Here is an 18,822-nt window from a genome sequence, read left to right as displayed (position 1 = left end):
CTGGGCCAAATTCAAGGTGTTGGTTTTGACCTTTAAAACCCTATATGGTTCCAGCCCAGCCTATCTTAAGGAGCGCCTCCAGCAGCACCAGACAGGCCGCTTAACAAGATCAGCCTCGGATGGCCTTCTCTCTGTCCCATCAGCCAGGACAGCTAGACTGGTGGGGATGAGGGACAGGGCCTTTTCTGTGGTGGCCCCCACTCTGTGGGACTCCCTCCCTAGGGAACTCCGTCATGCCCCCTCGTTAATGAGCTTCTGTCGTGCATTAAAAACGTGGTTGTTCAGGCAGGCATTTGGGGTGGGTTAGGGTATTTTAGAAAATGTTTTTATTGTAGAATTTTATTGTTTTAAACTGTTTTATTGTATGTTGTACATCGCCTAGAGTGGCTGGGTGACCAGCCAGATGGGCGATTAATACATTTAATAATAATAATAATAATAAAATATAGCAGGGAGAATCCAAGAGTAGAATCCAACTGAAGTCCTACTTAGAGTAGACCCACTGAAATGAATGTAATTAGGTTAGTCATGACTAACATAAGTCTCATTCATTTCAAAGGGTTATTCTAAGTAGGACTTTAATTAGATTATACCCCAAGGTCGGCTCTCCTGCTCCAAGGGGAGAATTCCATCTACAACCTCAGAGGGAGATTTCTGATCAAAGCAATGGCCCCTGGGGTGCTGTCCCAGAGGCCACTCTATTTATCCTAAAATCTTCTGGAACTTGGCAGAAAATGTGGTCTATCACATCCCCCAAGAATGTGATGGGAAAAGATGCTGGCAAAACTCTTCACAAGTGCCACTTAAGACTGATTATTAGTCATTCTGAAGTGTCATTAACACAGTATAGAAAGCAGAAGAAAATTTAAAAATCGAACGTACACTAAAGTCAATGTAAGTTTTCACTGGAATTAAAAAGCAAGGAATACTAAAATCAGTTCAACCATCACTTGTGAAAATGGCTTAATGCAAAGAGATTACTACATTTCCTTTTAGACCTGTAAATCACACATTTCTCTTGCAACCTGCTTCTCTTGTGTGAGTCATCTGAAGTGTTGCATCTGCTTTCTGCTTGTTACACAATGGGATGTGAATTGTGAGAACTGATCTCTGGGAGGCCGGGGCAGCCCTACCTTTAGCAGAGTAAGGCAGCTGCCTCAGGCAACTGAATTGGATGTCATGAAAAGGCAGCAAAATGTTAGTTATAGAATTTGTGGGATTTTCTGCCTTAAGTGCCAAAATAACTTGACCAGCTTTGGGTACTATGCACCTTGGCTTGGAAGGAAGGACCACTAGTATTTACTGCTTCACCACAGGCAACAAAATGTTTTCAGCTGGCCCTGCGGGGCACTGGCTGGCATACCTGTAAATGTTGTTGGTATGTCTGTTGGAGCAGCATCTTCCCCTGCAGCTCCTGGAAATGGCTGGGTAGGAGAACGGAGAGAAATCTCTACTACATCCACTACAGAGGAAAGAACAGAAGTAGACACCAACTATAACCACTGTCAGATAAAGAACAGAAATCAACTGGGTTCTGAAATCCTGTTTACTGAATTCAGTGTAACTTATTTCTAAGTAAATCATAGAGTTGGAAGGTACCACAAATGACATCTAGTCCACCCCCTGCCAGTGGAGGAAATCCACTATCAGGCAGTAGTAGGCATGGGATGTATTAATCTCATAAATGGACCAGCAAGGAAGAAGCTGGTGAGAGTCTCCAGGATGTGGCTAAATCATCCCATTAATATCAGTTTCCTTCCTGGTCTGCTAATTGATTGTGATAAAGAACAGAGGCACAACATCCAAGACAGCCTGCTGCCACATACTTGACTGATAGGATAGCTATTTCACTTATACATCATACAGAAAAACAGATTAGTCAAAACGCTATTGTTGTCATAAACACATAATGCCAAATCCAATACACATTGATTGACAGCATGCAATAGGAAAACTCTCTTTGATATACACATATTAGCTATAAATGAATAATGCACTGCTTAATAGTTTAGTACTAATATTATTTACAAACATTCTCTATTTACAACTGTTCTGTTTTAACAAAAATGTACTTCACCTAACATAAACAACATTAACACTCTTGCTATCATTAAAGCTCACGAGCATCATCTATCTATCTATCTATCTATCTATCTATCTATCTATGATACTTCCAGTTATATATTGAGTATTGAAAGCATATCACTGAGCATTGATTGCATGGTGAAATTTTCTAAGTTTTGAGTTTATTGTCGATGTAGCAATTAGCTTTTACAACCTTTATCATAATCTTTGCAATTTGACCAATATATCACATCACTGAACCTCATCATGTGTTTTGGAACTGGTATTATTCATGTGTCTTTATATGTATAATTTTTATATGTAACCATTTTCAAAGAGCATTTTTGTATAATACTGGTTGGGGATCTAATAGTGTGATCCTATACATAGAGCAGAGAACAGGAAGGCCTGGCATGCTATGGTCCATGGGGTCACGAAGAGTCGGACACGACTTAACGACTGAACAACAACAACAAATACATATTGACTTGGGAGCAAGCTCCGTTGAACTCGCTTGGACTTACTTTTGAGTAATCATGCATAGGATTGTGCTGCAATTTTTTTTAAAGAAACCATAAAACCTATAATTAAAAGGAAGATTCTATGCAGCAGCCTGTAAAGCTAACCTTTTGAATTCAATATGAGGCATGCAATCTACTTTCCAAAGCATTTTATGAAAGATACAATAGTCCCTGACCCCTTCCACTCAATAGATTCAGTCTTTGCCTTGCTCTTCTGCCCAGCAAGAACCATACCATAAACTATAGATTGCATTTAGAAGATCCCTATGGAAAAAAAAATTCCTTCACTCAGGCACAAAAATTATTAGCACCGCCTGACAGCATCCTTATCCTTCTTTATCTCTTTGCCTCATTCACAGATATCAGATTCAGCAAGTTACTTTGCAGTTTACCTGGGATAATGCCAGTTTCTTGGATAGCATCATCTGCATCCTGTGAACAAGACATACAAATTCAATGACTGGTTGTACACAAACCAGGCAGGATTCACATAGCTGGGGAGAAATTTCCCCAAATGTAGGTTTTTTTCTTTAGGAATTTCCTGTTAAGCACATTGCTGTGGTAGGGAATCTATAGCCTTCAGCCTAATTTCATGAGAGAGAAAGAGAGAGAGAGAGATGGGGTGGTTTGAGCATGGGCGTGCGCACACGCACACACACTCAGAGCTATGCAACTCTGCAAACTCCGCTCATTTTTGGCTTTGGCTCTGCCTACCATTGGCTACAGCCCTTGATTGAGTTTTCCTATGGTTCAGTAGATAGTCATAGGAAAATGTTATCTACCTTGGCATATTATAACAACAGGGGAAGGTGTTGTTGCTGAATTGTAACTCCCATAATTTTATTATGATGAGCACATGATCGTTAGCAAAGTGCAATCCCACCATAGGTGTCTGACTTTGCTCAGAATCATGTGAGTACTCCAGATTCTCCAACATAATGTCTTAAATCAGCATCAACTTTCTCATCCTCCAAATCATGGATTGGACCCCACCATAGGTTTGTGCACTCCCTCCTCCTCTTTCTCCCCTCTTGCACATGAATTCCCTTCTCTCCACTTTACATAACTGTAGTCTGTTGTGATGTTTAAATCAGACAAACTAAGATCAGGGCTATTTTGGAATTTCCTCCAAATCATGATTTGAAGCTATGGTTTGAAGTGGGCTGGCAAATCATGGTTTGCAGTCAGGTGTGGTAAGCAATAACCACAGTTTACCTGACTCAGACGTCATAGCAAGTACAGTTACGCAAAGCGGGAAAGGAAAGGGAGAATCTGAAAACACGAAAGGAGAAAGGAAGAGCAAAGGAGGGGTGAAGTGAGCTGGTATCACATTCTTGATTGGAGGATGAGGAACATGATGTGTGAACAAAGCCACTAATTTTCTTGCTGTTACTCTCTAGCATCTTTCAAGCAGGCCTGGCTATTGGTGACCCATTGTCAGCCAGTCTCAGAGTAGACACTGGAGAGGAAGATGAAGCTACAAAAGATCAAACAGCTGCAAAATGTACAGGGAAAAAAACCCTAAACTGTAAGGGAAGACTGTTCCCTAATGTGTTTCAAAGAGAAGTAGTCTTTACAATTAAGATAAAGTAGCTGGATCTATTCCTGCTCTCAATACCAAAAATGTTCTATCATGTTTCTGTTAAAAATCAGGGATATACACCTGCTAAAACCCACTTCAAAATGATGATGACAATTTTCTGGTCATCAATACTGAGGGGATGAGCAGCTCCAACTGCCTTCTTTTAGGGCGCAAGCCTATGCAGGTTTAGGCAGAAAAACGCCCTACAACGCCCAGCATTCCCCAGCCAGTTGGCTGGGGAATGCTGGGAGTTTTAGGATTGTTTCTGCCTAAACTTGCATAGGCTTGCACCCTTAATTGTAAATACTATTTTCCTTGAGAGAATATTTATCTAAAGAAAGGATAATGCCACCACCACCACCTCACCCTGACCTGTATACAGCTACTGTGGCATGTTTTCTTGTATTGGAGAGGAAGGCTCTGGCAAAGACTGCCTTGAAGAGATACTGATAACATGGAATGTGACTTTTCCTTGGTCTTCCAGAGATTCTCTGGGGAGGTCTCCAGAATGTTTGCTGTCAGCAATGCAGTATTTGCTGTATCCATTCATTAGTCATGGAATTACAAAAAATGCTTTAAAATGATGTAATTAAAACCCTTCACTCCTTAACGCCTGAACTTCCACTTTCTTGGCTACAGTCAACACTTCTTTAATTCTCCTGTTGACAGTGTCTTCCAAATTAACACAGTAATTATAGTTTTGATGATAGGAGATCTTAATAACATAACATAAATAATCAGGCTTCTGTCTTCTCTGTTGAAAAACTTCTTTTAAAATTATAATTATCAATAAAATACAAAAGAGACCATGGCGTGTTCATAATATTAAAACATGTATTTGGGGTTTCTCTAAGATATAAATTAAATTTCAATAAAGCACACATTTCATGCAACTTCTATATCTATGTTTTGACTTTTTATATTAATTAATGAAATTAATTTTTCCACTTAAGCAATATGCTAGATTTTTTAGACCCATTCTTTCTTTGCAGTATAAATCTTACTTTTCAACATGTTCCTAACAGAGCAATCCTATGGTCCCTAGACAGCTATGGTCCCAAGGACTATAGATTGTCTAGAAAAACCAGACCGAGGTTTTGGCCAGAGCTCCAACCTCAGAGAGGTTTTACTGAAGTTGGCACCCTTCTCTTGACTCCTCTCAGTCACCACAGAGGTTTCCATGGGCCTTCCTCAATGAGGTCGGAACTGTGACCTCATGGAGCTTTTCTACATGAGGCTGTTAATCTGCTGCATCTATGTTTGGGTTTGTTGCAGAATTGAGATCTGAACACTACACGAGGAGCATTTCCTTTCCTGCTTTTCCATGACATAATTTCTAGGTGGTGCTGTGGTATAGCAGAATAGTGCAAATGCACAAGTGGAAACAGTGTTTTCTTTTGCCATCAGAAATAATACTGCATTTTCCCTGCTCTGAAAAACTTTCTGAAAGTACTGTTTACAAACAGAAGTGAAACTGGAGGGTCACATCATCGTCTAAAAACCCCATAAACAACTGAGAGTAGGAAATGACAAGTGCAAAATAAATGCCTCATATAGAAAAGCTCATAGAGGGGGAGAAATGGGAGCATCAGGGGCATGCCTATGGGCAGGGAGGGAGTGGCCAAGCATCCAAAGGATCGTAAGCCCTAACAGCCCCCAACCACACCCCTGGCACAGCAGGGAAGTCAGACAGACTTTGAGGGCTGTCTAACGGAAATTCCCTTTCTGGAGAATGGAGAGGCAAATAATGCCTCCACTGTTCCTCCTGCCTTGCCAGAACAGCCCGGCAGGACTTAGGACAGGACAGAGCCTCTGAGATCGATGCACTCCACTGATAGGGCTCCTTACCCTTAAGGCTGCATTGTAAAGGAATTTTAGGGGCTACAAAGAAATTCAATATTCTCTCTCTCTCTCTCTCTCTCTCTCTCATACCTTATCTTTCAAATATTCCACTAAAAAAACTACTTGGTTGCTCTCTACTTTATACCCTAGGATCTGGTATATGGCTTCTAAAATATCCACCCAGTATTTTTTTTTAAGGTTGAGGACAGAGCCACCATAGCTCACTAGTACAGCACACACTTTGTGTGCAGAGGTTTAATCCTGGCATCTCCAAGCCTGGAAAAAGCCCTCCCTGAAACCCTGGAGAGCCACTGTCAGTCAATGTCAACAATACCGGGCTAGATGAACCAAGGATCTGACTCGGTATAAGGCAGCTTCCTATGTTCCTAAATCTGATTTTACAAAGTTAACCTGCTTACCCTCAGTTGGATCTTTCATATCCCTTTTGATTTTGAAACACTGTGAAGTAGGAAAAGGTCTATCTTTCCATCACTTTTTAAATATGCTTTTTCTGTGCTAAAGGCTGAACATCAGGATGGCCAAAACATAAACTGCCAGCAAGCAAATATTTTACTCACCTGATCTTCCCCTGTAAATTCCCCTGTAAAGTGACAGAAGAAAGAATTCTTAGTATGCTGAGTACTTTTGTAAGTGCAGTCAGAACCATGAACACCTGGCTAATTTATTTGCAGTCTCACTCCTGAATTTGAAATTCACCTCATCCTACTGGATTTCACTCCAAATGCCCTGGGCCAGCCCTGGCTAGAACTGAACAACCTTCACCGCCCTGGTGCCCTCCAGACGTGTTGGACTACAATTCCCATCACCACCACCCTGCACAGTCATTGACCATACTGGCTGGGGATGGTGGGAGTTGCAGTCCAACACATCTGGAGGGCACTAGGGTGGGGAAGGCTGATAAAATGCTACGCTACGCTTTCTTACAGAGATGTCCGTCCTGTGTCAATTGTAATGCCACTGCTCTAGTCTTGAATTTGGCAGGTGGCCCTAGGCAAGCCTCTGTTCCCTCAGCCCCAATATTTTATGAGTTACTAGGATAATGTCTGTGAAGTGTTTGAGCACATAAGCATGCTGTATAAATATTCAGTACTGTTCTTAACATACGCAAGATGGTAGCACCTGTTTCCAAGAGCATCAGATAGAGGCATTCCTAACTTGAATATGCTTAGGCCTGTACTCTACACATCCATCACACATGCATGAAGAATATGAAGATATGAAGCCTCACAAGACTTGAGATCAGCCAGCATGGCCCAGCTGAAAGTACCACCTTGTGTGGATGTTAGATGAGCTTCTACAAGAGGCAGGGCCTTTTCTGTAGGGGCTGCAGAACTTGGGAATGCTATCCACTCAGGATGGTCACTTGTTTGCCTCTCTACCATTTTTTAGAGGAAGGCAGACTCATTTTTTCACTGTAGCCACCTTCACACAAGCATGTGAAGGGAGGTCCACATGTTGAAATGGGCAGAAGGATCATGTTGCAATGTGTGAATGTTGATGTACTTTCAACACATGGACCTCATTCACATGTATAATGTATGCAGAGGGCTTGTGTCTTCAGGAGCTAAGTCCTTTTAAGATGTTTTCTGTGCTGTGCTACCTCATGTATTTGTTGTGTTGTTGTTTATTTGTTTTAATTATTATTATTATTAATTTTAGTTTTATATTGTAAAATATTGCTTTGAAAACCTATGTTGGAAGTGTGGTCAAGAAATACCATAAATAAATAAAAACAGAATAAAATTAGATTGGCAGTGCCCCATGCCTTCATCATGTGAGGGGATTTGATTAATCGATTTAAGATAAGGCAGTAAGTGTGATCTTGCGTCCAGGATCAGAAGATTTTGTGGTAATTCAACACCTCAAACCTATTAAGTGCTTGGAATTCACCCAAACTAGTTGTATCCACACAAACATTGCTTAACCTTTCCCAGCTAAGATGTCAGTCGTAGGGAGTGTGTCTGTGACACCACCACTCAAGACCTCCTGCAACTGCTGCCGTCTTGTTGTCCAGTCAGGAACCCTGTCACTATTTTCCCGCTGCTCTTCTGAGCTGCGTGGGAGCTCATCCACTTCTGCCTTTCTCATGGACATCCGAATGTCGGAGCTGGAATAAGTGTAGCCATGCCCTGCAGGGCAAATCTCCTTAAAAGCTTCTGCAAGGGAGTACAAGATATAAATTTGATGATACAGAGAAAAAGAAGCCAGCAAGAGAGAAGGAGAAATAGCTGAGGGCACACTGAAATCTCTGACAATTCAGTAGTGGAAAGTACTGCTGTTCTTCTGCTACACAGATAAGACATGTTGGGAGATGTTTCCTCTTTAGTTTATTTAGATATCTACCACAATCGAAACATAGTTCACTAACATGGGTAGAACATGTTTAAACTACACCTATTTGGAGCCAGAACTGAAGATTGGAAGTTGCCAGCAAAAAGAAAGAAAGCTGTTTGCAGGGCTGGGTGTGGTATTAGTAAATGCATCCTACTGTTAACCGATTCTGGAAACTGCGCCTGCCCTTTCCCTCAAAGCTTACAAGAAAATATAACCACATAGAAACCCTTACTCTGTTGATAGCCATGTATCTCCCTCTCAAAAAGAAACAGCTGTGTAATAAAGAAGGCCAAACAATCTACTCCTTGTTAAGGCTGCATGAGAGTCAATGGCCAAACAAATAGCGATAATTCTGCAAGCCCAAGCAACCTTTTAATTCTTTGATGCTGTAGATTTCAGGCCTATCCGAAAGTGTCATCCTCATAGTTCATTTGGCTACACAAGGTCATCCCTGCTGCTAGATGGAGGCAGGAACTGGTGTCCAAATGGTGCAGCAAGACCTTTAAAAGTGTTGACCCTAGCTGGGGAGGGTGGGCAGAGGTTTGCGTGTACTGCCGCTTGGGTTCTACCTTGTGGAGCAGAATGCACTGGGCTGGCACTGTGGCCACATGTGGATATGCATGGTCTCCGAGATCATTTCTTCACCCTTACAGAGAAATGCTAAATTGATCCATGATTGGTGTAGCCTGAACACATGTTGACTGCTGCTGCAGAAAAAGGATGAAGAACACCTCATAGTAACTGGACAGAAGCACAGGAAAGGGCAAAATCTTCCTCCAGGACAGTGTTGTATGAGGGCTGTGTCTATATGCTGGGAAGTCACAATTCTCTATTTCTCTCAGTAGACGTGGGTCTTCTGGACCCCCAAAGCATCCAGCTCCTTTTACCTAGTGCTACATGTCCACTCTGCTTCAAGGCAAGCAGCGAAATCTAGTTATCTTCTGCATGCAGCCAGAATCCTGGACACTCAGGTGGCTGAAACCCAGCTTCTGGCAGAGTGAACATGCAGGGCTGCATTGCTTGTCTGGACTGAAAGAATTAAAGCAATCACTGGATTAAAATAATTGGACAAATGGAAAAGTGGGGTCCAAAAGAGCAAGCAGAATTCTTACCAGAGCCTGGCAATGGACACTTCTCACAATTCCCCCCCCATCCTTTGCCAACACGACTACAGCAACAGATCTGTTTGGTGATGCGCTGGTTGAGTGGCAGGGCACAGACTCCTCCTACTGCTGAGCGATAGCACAATCCCTGCTCTGTGGAAACAGCTTTATCCGCTGAAACATAAACAGTGGGTTAATCCTTTGCCCATACTTGTCAACTTTTGAAAATTGTAAAAAGGAAGATTTGCAGCACAATCCTATGCATATGTACTCAAAAGTAAGTCCTATTGTGCTCAGTGGGGTTTACTCCCAAGTATGTGGGCATATCCTATACACACGTAAGCCCCATTGAACACAGTAGTATTTACTTCTAAGTAAACATGCATAGGATCATGCTATTGGGCTCTTTCTGCTATTGTGAAGGCCCTACCCCTTTGTTCCTACTACTTCACTAGTAATGAAAGTGAAGACAGCAAGAACAGAGGAGATCTTTTAATACTGGCATTCATTCAATGCAAAGAATTTGTAAAATGCTTCATTCCATCACGATTTCAGATAAACAGTTGATCAAACATTCTACTCTTAAGATTCTAATATAGAATCTAAGCCTCTCCAACTTAGTTTGCAGGCAAAGAAGCTAGTTAAGAAACTAATCATGAGTCTAGCTGCTTGCCAAATCAAACAGCTAGATAGTTCCAGACTAATATTTTATAACCAGGCTGTACAAGTCTTCAGATTTCAGTTAGTAACTCAAATGTAGTGCTGTACTAAATTGTAAATGAGCTGCAAGGTTTGCAGAATTACAGGAGAGCTCAGCATTGTCACTTTTGTGCTTAGATTTAGGCAAGTTCAACTCCACTTTGGAGCAATTTACCTTAATTGACTATAATATAGCACAGGAAACTGCTCTATGTTCTGCATTCTATATTTTAATATAATTGTGTTTTAACTGGCTGCCATTTTCAGACACTCATATCTGATTTTAGTCTGTTTTATATTGCTTATTTGTTACACTATTTTTTTAAAGTGTATTGTGGCTTGTATTGCTGTTAGCCATCTTGGGCATTTTTAATAAGAAGGCATGGTATAAATGTAACAAATAATAATAATGAAGGCAAAACTGATCAAAACAAAGGCAAAACTGAGAGATTCATTTTCAAAGTGGGAAGAAGAGCAGCCTTAAAAATTGGGGTGTCTTTTGCTCAAAGCCAGACAGTTGGCAAATCTGTTCAGTTCACACTAATTTGAAGGGAAGAAGGAGGACAGAGGAGATTCTCCAGAGCTGCTAGCTCATAGCCTATGCCTTACATTCAGTGTGATAAAAGTCCATTCACTTCTGATGTGGGCATAAACCAAAGGGAAAGCATTTTAATTGTCCTTCAACAATCATCTCCACATTACCTCTAACATATAGCATAACTGGCCAGGATTGATACTTCTGGCAACCTGCTCCGTCAGTCTCCATCTGCCCTAACTCCGGCACAATAACTATGGGAAAACACTGGTGATCCGCAAAACAGTGCATAAGCAAAGGAAGATTGTTATTGGCTTCTGTTAGCACTTACAAATACAGTGACTGCGAGATGGGTCCAGCATAGTGCCAGGCTTACAAGTGCAGAGGAAGCTGCCACGGGTGTTCACACATTCTGCATCTTTACATATGCCAAGTATTAGACATTCATTGATATCTATAAAGTGAACAGAAAGAACAAGATTAGCTAATCTATCCTGGTCTTGTCCACAAATGGCACTGCAAGAAGGATCTGCAGTAGCAAAAGGGATAAATCTGGATATGACAGAGCAGAGAAGGACTGCCTGATGATACGATGGGATCACCAAGCCAAAGAAAGGGGGTGGCTCATGGGTGGAGGTCACATATAAAAACAGATAGAAAAAGGTAGAGATGATAAGGGCAGTGGCTTCGTGATTGTTACAAGGCCTAGTTAATCAGTACTTTGCATAGCTGGCTTCTAGAATCAGGAAGAACCAATTGCTGCTCTAAGGCTTAATTAACTATGAAAGTCTGCACCTCTGCCCTACAAGGGGTGACCGTGGATCTAAAGCAGGCTCGCTGCTCAAGGTATGTACATCTGTCTCAGCCTTTTTTTCTCCCACCCCGGACCCCTTTATTCAGTTTTTCAAAGATGAGCCTTCACAACACAACTGCACTGTGATTGACTACTGTTAATTAATGTGATTGTCACTGTTAAGTACTTTCTGCATTTCCTTCTGACTTCACTGTTTACAACTGCAACACCTCCACACCCAATAGGTACTGTATATAAACCTGAAACTCTGCATAACACTCCATGCATCTGATGAAGTGCGCTATAGTCCACAGAAATGTATGCCAGAATGAGTTAGTCTTTAAGGTGCCACGAGACCCTTTGTTGTTCTTTCTGTACCTATTATCCTCTCTGAGGCCGTGTGAGATGGCATGGTACAGACCTAAATTGGTTACAAATCACTTAAAAAGAATGACCAACAAAAAGCTTCTGAAACAAGTGGACAACTCTTTTCAGTAGGTTACTGAAAGTGTAGGCTCTCCCCACTCCCCAGGAATGAACAGATTGTGTAAAATTGTTTTGTAAATTGTCAGGCACATTTCTTTCTGTCGTCTACTCATTTCTTTCTGTTGCCTGCTCATTTCTTTCTGTCGTCTGCTCATACGTGGAATCGGATTTGTTTTTCTTACTGAATTTCTGCAAATGCGCATTCGTGCAAATGCACAATTGCACAAAATCGCACGTGTGGAAATGCACAAATTCTCCAAAATGTGTATTTCACGCTTTAGCCTATGGGGGAAATGCACATTTTTGGCTGTTTTTTTGTTTGCATATTTTTCCATGGCAAAATTCGCTCAAGATTTGGAGAAGTTTGAAAAATTGTCCACAGAATCCACCCGATGGGGGAAAACTGGTCCGCTGTGAAATCCACGTGTTGGATTCATGAAAATCTGAACTCATTTGGTTCCAGTGCAGATTTCTCTGACATCCCTACCTGTTGCACCTTCCAGACTTCCATAGCTAATTTCTCTTGCCATTGCTATCCTATAGAACCTGAACAGCCTCAACAAAGGCTTAAGAAGGAATTGTCAGGAGCACCCTATCTGTCTCTTAAGGACCCTACCCGCAGCTAAAGCAAGGCACAGACAAAAGGGATTCTTTCCAAGGCTTTATTCTTTTACAGCTTAATTACTCTTTCAGGTGCTAATTGCTAGCGACTAAGCAAGGAACTGCAATGGGTATCTTAGCAGAGTAACCTAAGCTCCATGTACGCAGTTGGTCCCCGTTTGGAGGAGAAAGGCGGGAAAGCTCTGGAACGTATGTGCTAGGGGGGAGGCTCCTCCCCCTTACCCGTGGGGCATTGGGACGCAGCCGTTGCCATAGCACCAAGTGGGCGGAGCACCTCCTTTCTGCGCCCTCCACGTCGCGTCTCTTTCTGCGCCAGCACCTTGCTCTAGCAACAACCGATCTCCTGCTCTTTTGCTGCCAGTGTCACTATCTCTCACAGGAATATGAGCAGGGGGGGCTTCTCCCTGCAGCTGCGCCTCTCAGAGATGAGCGAACTCTTGTCCTATGGGTTGTAGCCCTTCCTCAGAATCAGATCTGCTTTGGGGCTCTATGGGCTCAGTTCCAACCCTGACATCATCCCCGCTCCCATGAGGCCCCCCCATGCTCCGCCACTGGAGCCCCGGGTTTGTGGGGGTATAGCTGGTGGAAGCACCTCATTAGCAAAGGGGCATGCACATGTTCAGCGGGTTCTCAGGAGCACTCATCTGGCCCGTACCCCTTCCAGTCCACCAGATATTGCAGGTGCCCATGGGAAAGGCATGAGTACAGGATCTCCGCAACTTCAGACTCCTCCCCCCCACCAGCACTGGAGGCCATGGGGAGCAGACTGAGCGATGAGGGTCACCAGAAACTAGAGGGGAAAGCAAGGACCGATGAAAAACAGGATGGATCTTCATGGAGGGGGGGAGAGCCAGGCGAAAAGTGACAGGGTTAATTTGGGCCGTAATCTGGAAAGGGCCCGTGCGACAGGCCGTGAGCTTCTTCGCGGGAGAGTGAGAGGGGAGGTATTGGGTGGACAACCAAACCCAGTCCCTCAGTTGCAGAGATGGACTGGGCTGGCGCTGCCGGTCCGCAGTTGCCTTGAACGCTGTTTTTGCTTGCTCGAGGGAGTCCTGTAAAAGGTGGTGCACTGAGCACAGCTCCTCTAAAAACTCATGGGCCGCAGGCACCGAAGAGGGACCTAGGGTGGATGGGAAAGCCCTGGGGTGGTACCCAAAATTGGCAAAAAAAGGAGTCTGGCATGTTGACGCATGGCAGGCATTGTTATAAGCAAATTCTGCTAGAGGCAGCAGGGAAAACCAATCATCTTGTTGGTAGATAACATAACAGCGCAAGTATTGCTCCAGAGTTGCATTGGTGTGTTCGGTCTGACCATCCGTCTGGGGGTGGTGGACGGAGGAAAGACGTAGAGTCACACTGAGTAGCCCAAGTAGCTGCCTCCAGAAATGGGCAGTGAATTGAGCCCCCCTATCTGAAATGAGACCCTTGGACCATCCATGGAGTCGGAAAATATGCGCCAAAAAGAGATCTGCTGTTTCCCTGGCTGTGGACAACCCAGAGCAGGGGATGAAGTGGGCCATCTTAGAAAACAAATCCACTACTACCAGAATGGTAGCCTTACCATGTGAGCGAAGCAAGTCAGTGATGAAGTCAAGGGAGAGCAGTTTCCAAGGGCCTGAGGGGTTAGGCAGGGAGTGAAGCAAGCCTGTGGGCTTGCCTGAGGGGCTATCGCCTGCTGGCAGGTCGGGCAGGAGGCGACATAGGTCTTGATGTCCCGACACACACGAGGCCACCAAAATTCTCGCGTAACTCTGTGCAGGGTCTTGGCGAAGCCAAAATGCCTAGCGGTGGGGGAATCATGGCAGTGGTGGAGGACTTTCTCATGGAGGGGTCTGGAAGGCACATAGACATGGCCTGAATGGTAAAGCAACCCACCTCACAGAGAGAAGTGGGTAGACGGGGGAGGCAGTGGCAAGCCCCAATTCCTCCGCCTTCGTGCAGACAAAAGAATCCTGAGCTTGTTCAGTGTGAAGGAGCTCCTCCCAAGAGTGAGGCACCGCTGCCACCGCCAGACTTGGGGGGGGGGAGAATCAAAGCGGGGGAGGGGCTCTCCTCACCCCCTGGCTGGAGGTCCAGCTTACAAGAAAGACCATCTGCTTGTTGGGTGTCACAGGCTTTCAGATGGTGGATCTTAAGGTGGAACTGAGGAGAAAAAAGCGACCACCTAATTTGCTGCTGGTTTAAGGCATGGGCTGTCTGAAGATTTTCCAGGTTGCGATGGTCAGTTCTGACTTCGACTGGGTGCTGCACCCCCTCCAGAAGATGATGCCAAGTCTCCAAGGTGGACTTGATCGCCAAGAGTTCCTTCTCCCAGATGGTATAATTCCACTCAGACGTACTTAACTTCCTGGAGTGGTAGGCACTGGGTTGTAACCCGCCGTCTGCCTGAACTGGCTGCAATTTTGCCCCCACTGCAAAATCAGAGGCATCTGTTTGCACTACAAAAGGCTTCCTCGGGTCGGGATGTAACAGGATCGGCTCAGAACTAAAAAGCTTCTTAAGTTCCTCAAAAGACTGTTGGGCAGATGCTGTCCAATGAAAAGACAATTTCCTGCCCTTAAGGAGGTCCGCGAGAGGAGACGCCAGCCGAGCATAGCTGGGCAGAAACTTTCTGTAGAAATTAGCAAAGCCCAGAAAATGTTGTAAGTCCTTCTTTGTGGATGGAGCCTGCCAGGAAAGGGCGGCCTGGACTTTTGCAGGGTCCATCCTGATGCCGTCAGCTGAGATAATGTAGCCGAGATAGTCCAAGGATGTCAGGTCAAATGCACATTTCTCCAGTTTGGCAAAGAGACGGTGTTCGCGGAGACGCTGGAGGACAGACGTGACATGGTGCTGATGGTCATGAGGGTCTGAGGAGAATATAAGTAAATCATCGAGATAAACAATGAGAAAAGTGTCCAAATAGTCCCGGAAGATGGCATTCATAAAGCGCGAAAACGTGGGGGGGGGGGCAGGCGAGCCCAAATGGCATCACTAAGTATACATACGCTCCGTACTGGGTTCCGAAACAGGTCTTCCACTTATCCTCCTCCAGGATGTGAATCAAATTGTAGACACCACACAGGTCCAATTTGGTGAAAATCTTGGCTCGCCCCAGGCGCTCCAGCATCTCAGGGATCAGGGGGAGGGGGTACTTGTCAGGGGTAGAGACCGAATTGAGGGCTCGGTAGTTGTGCACCGGCCGGAGGTCCTCCATCTTTTTGTGAACAAACATGGTGGGGGCGCAGGCGGGGGAGGTGGAGGGGCGAATAAAGGCGCGGCTGAGGTTTGTGTCCAAAAACTCCCGCAGTGCTCGAAGTTCTGGCTCTGACATTGAATACAGCCGTCCTGCTGGGATGGTGGCCCTGGAGATCAGGTTAATGGCACAGTCAAAGGGGCGGTGGAGAGGGGGAGCTGGTCAGCCTCCTTCTTGTCGAAAACATCAAGGAAAGCAGCATACTTCTCTGGGAGGATCACGGGAGCAGATGAACTGCTGGGTGCAGATGAGGAGCGGGAGGAAAGGGTTAAAGCCTGGGCTGGGACTGGCACCTCGGTTGGGAAGCAATGCTTCCGGCAGTAGGGAGACGAGAACTCCACTTGATGAAGCCCCCAAGAAATCTGAGGATTGTTCTTAGAGAGCCAGGAAAGCCCAGCATGATTGGGTATTGGGGAACCTTGGCCAGATGAAACTGAATCTGCTCAACGTGGCTCTGGGTGCACAGAGTGAGTGGACCGGTAATATGAGTAACCGCTCCCGAAGAAAGAGGATGGCCGTCGATGGTCTCCACTGCCAAGGGGGCAAGAAGATGCAGAGTAGGAATACTGTGGAGGTGAGCAAATGCTTCATCCATGAAACTGATAGTCACCCCAGAGTCCACCAAAGCCAGGGCCTCTGCCCCACCCCACTGGGAGGAGTGGAGGTGAACAGGCAATAGCAGATGGGAGGGTGGGGGGACCCAAGGAAGGTGCCCCCCGTATGTGGAGCAGACCCCCGCACTGGACACCTCCAACAGGCTTGGGGGGTGGCCTAGTCATGCTTGGGGGCAAGGAGGAGGAGGAGAAGGATGAAGAGGAGGACGGGGCAGTGAGGCCACTGGTCTGGCATGGCAGGATTTGGTGAAATGACCCTGCTTCCCGCACCGAAAGCACTGGCACTCTGCGCGCCGCCGTTCGAGCTCCTCCAGCGGCAGCAGAGCTCGGGTAGCTCCCAGTTGCACAGAGGTCTCCTCTGCCCCCGCCGCAGGGGTGGGGGATGGGGAGGGGGCAGTAACCATGGGGGAATGGGAGGAGGGAAATCCCGGCCACCGGCACTCCACATGGTCTGCCAGTGCCCCTCCAGCTGACTATCGATCTGTAGGCTAGTCTGGATGAGTTCCTCCAAAGTAGGCGGGCCGGGCGTGCATGCCAAGTCATCCAAGATCTCATAATTCAAACCGTCCCAAAATTGGGCCACTAGAGCAGCATCATTCCACTGTAAATCCGGCATCAGCAAGCGAAAGGTGGTCGCGTAGCTGGAAACTGAGCCCTTGCCCTGCCTGAGGTGGCGAATCTCCCAAGTAGCCGTCTCTGCGTGCAGGGGGTCACCAAAAAATCTGGCCATTGCTGTCATGAAACCTTGACAGTCCCCGAGCAGGGGGTCATTAGCGAGAAGAAGTGCTGAAGCCCATTTAGCTGCCACACCTGAAAGCAGGTTAATGATAAAGTCCACACGAACCTGATCCGACAGGAAATCCTCAGGCCGAAGGCGCATGTACAGCTCCGATTGGGTGCGGAAAATTTGAAAGAGTCCTTTCTCACCAGAAAACTTCTCTGATGGAGTCACTGGGCACTTGCGGTGGGGGGAATAGGAGGCGGCGGGGCGGGGGGAGGGTGAGCAGCAGCTTGCAAAGCTTGCGTAGCAACCGTCAGTTGGGTAACTTGACCACGCAGAGCCTGGTTCTCTTGCGCCAGAGTCTGCAATGCCGGGTCCATGGAGCCGTTCCCGAGGCAGTAGGAGAAGAGGAAGAAAAAAGAGACAGGCACCAAGCTATCAGGAGCGCCCTAGCTGCCTCTTAAGAATCCTACCCGTAGCCAAAACAAGATGCAGACAAAAGATATTCTTTCCAAGGCTTTTGTCAGGAGTGCCCTAGCTGCCTCTTGCAGCCCTCTCCAATAGCCAACTCAGGACACAGACGACGAGGATTCTTTCCCAGGCTTTATTCCTTTATTACTCTTTCAGATACTAATCACTAGTGACTAAGCAAGGAACAGCACTGGGGAAAGATAGTAGAGTAGCCTAAGCTCCAGGTAAGGCAGTTGGTCCCTGTCTGAAGGAGAACCACGGGAAGACTCTGAACTTATGGGCTATGGAGAGATCCTCCCTCTTTCCCTTGGGTCCTCGGGACGCGACTGTTGTTTGAGCGTGAAACGAGCAGAGCACCTCCTTTCGGCGCCCTCCATCTGTCATCTCTCCCTGCGTCTGTGCCGAGCGTCCAGCAAGCCCCCGCTCCCACGCTCTCTCATTGCCAGGGTCACTATCTATCCCAGGAATGCTGGTAGGAGGAATCTCTGCCAGCTGCTGTGCTTGTGAGAGATGAGCGAGCTCCTCTCCCACGGATTGCTGTTCTTCCTCAGAATCAGAGCTGCTTTGGGGGTCTATGGGCTCAGTTCCAACTCTGACAGGAATACAGGAATGGGTTTGGCTTACCTGAGTACCAGGTGGATGCAATCATTTCCCAGAAGACTTTAGATTCTTTAAAAAAATAAAGGCTTTTAAAAATGTTCTGAGCTAGACCTTGACCAGTCTGACTCCTAGCCACAATTCCGAGCAACATGTTCCACACCTGTTTCTCAGGATCTTTAAGGCCATTTTCATATAAGACCTAAATTGCCCTTGAGCTCTCAGCTATGTGTGTCAACATCTGATCATACAGAAAATAAGAGGAAGAGAGACGTTTGTAATGTCAATGAGCATTCTTGCCTATCCAGATTATGCATTCATTTTACAGATCCATTTAAAATAAGAGACACTTAAAGGGAAACGTAAAGCAGCTCTCACTCTGATCCGGACATGCTTTACATTCATTTGTAATATGAATGTAAAGCATGCACTAGCCAGAATGCTCATTTGTAACAATCAGATGATCAAACACTAAGACATACAGCAGGAGACACTCAAAGGCAACTTAAGCCTCATGTGTGAAAAACACTCTAAGGGCTCCTTCACATGAAGCTTTTATCCTGTGATTGAGATTGCTCCTTCA

At 45.5% G+C, this 18,822-nt stretch overlaps 1 protein-coding gene across 1 annotated transcript in view; it reads right to left on the bottom strand.

The window, feature by feature from the left end:
* The window catches only part of LTBP2 (latent transforming growth factor beta binding protein 2), a 201,775-nt gene that overhangs the window by 40,531 nt on the left and 142,422 nt on the right, over positions 1–18,822 (bottom strand). Inside the window, exons 11-16 of the mRNA XM_084842380.1 lie at positions 11,033–11,155; positions 9,477–9,641; positions 7,956–8,186; positions 6,588–6,610; positions 2,978–3,017; positions 1,364–1,462 (exon numbers count right to left, since the gene is read on the bottom strand). Of these exons, the coding sequence (XP_084698506.1) occupies positions 1,364–1,462; positions 2,978–3,017; positions 6,588–6,610; positions 7,956–8,186; positions 9,477–9,641; positions 11,033–11,155 (681 nt within the window). The remainder of the gene's footprint in view (positions 1–1,363; positions 1,463–2,977; positions 3,018–6,587; positions 6,611–7,955; positions 8,187–9,476; positions 9,642–11,032; positions 11,156–18,822) is intronic.

The sequence above is a fragment of the Heloderma suspectum genome, chromosome 1, assembly GCF_057233095.1.
Source record: "Heloderma suspectum isolate Gila_16-S chromosome 1, 16-S_ref, whole genome shotgun sequence".
NCBI classification, from domain to species: Eukaryota; Metazoa; Chordata; class Lepidosauria; order Squamata; family Helodermatidae; genus Heloderma; species Heloderma suspectum.
Note: the sequence above shows the minus strand (reverse complement) of the source record. Positions and strands in the feature narration are given on the sequence as shown.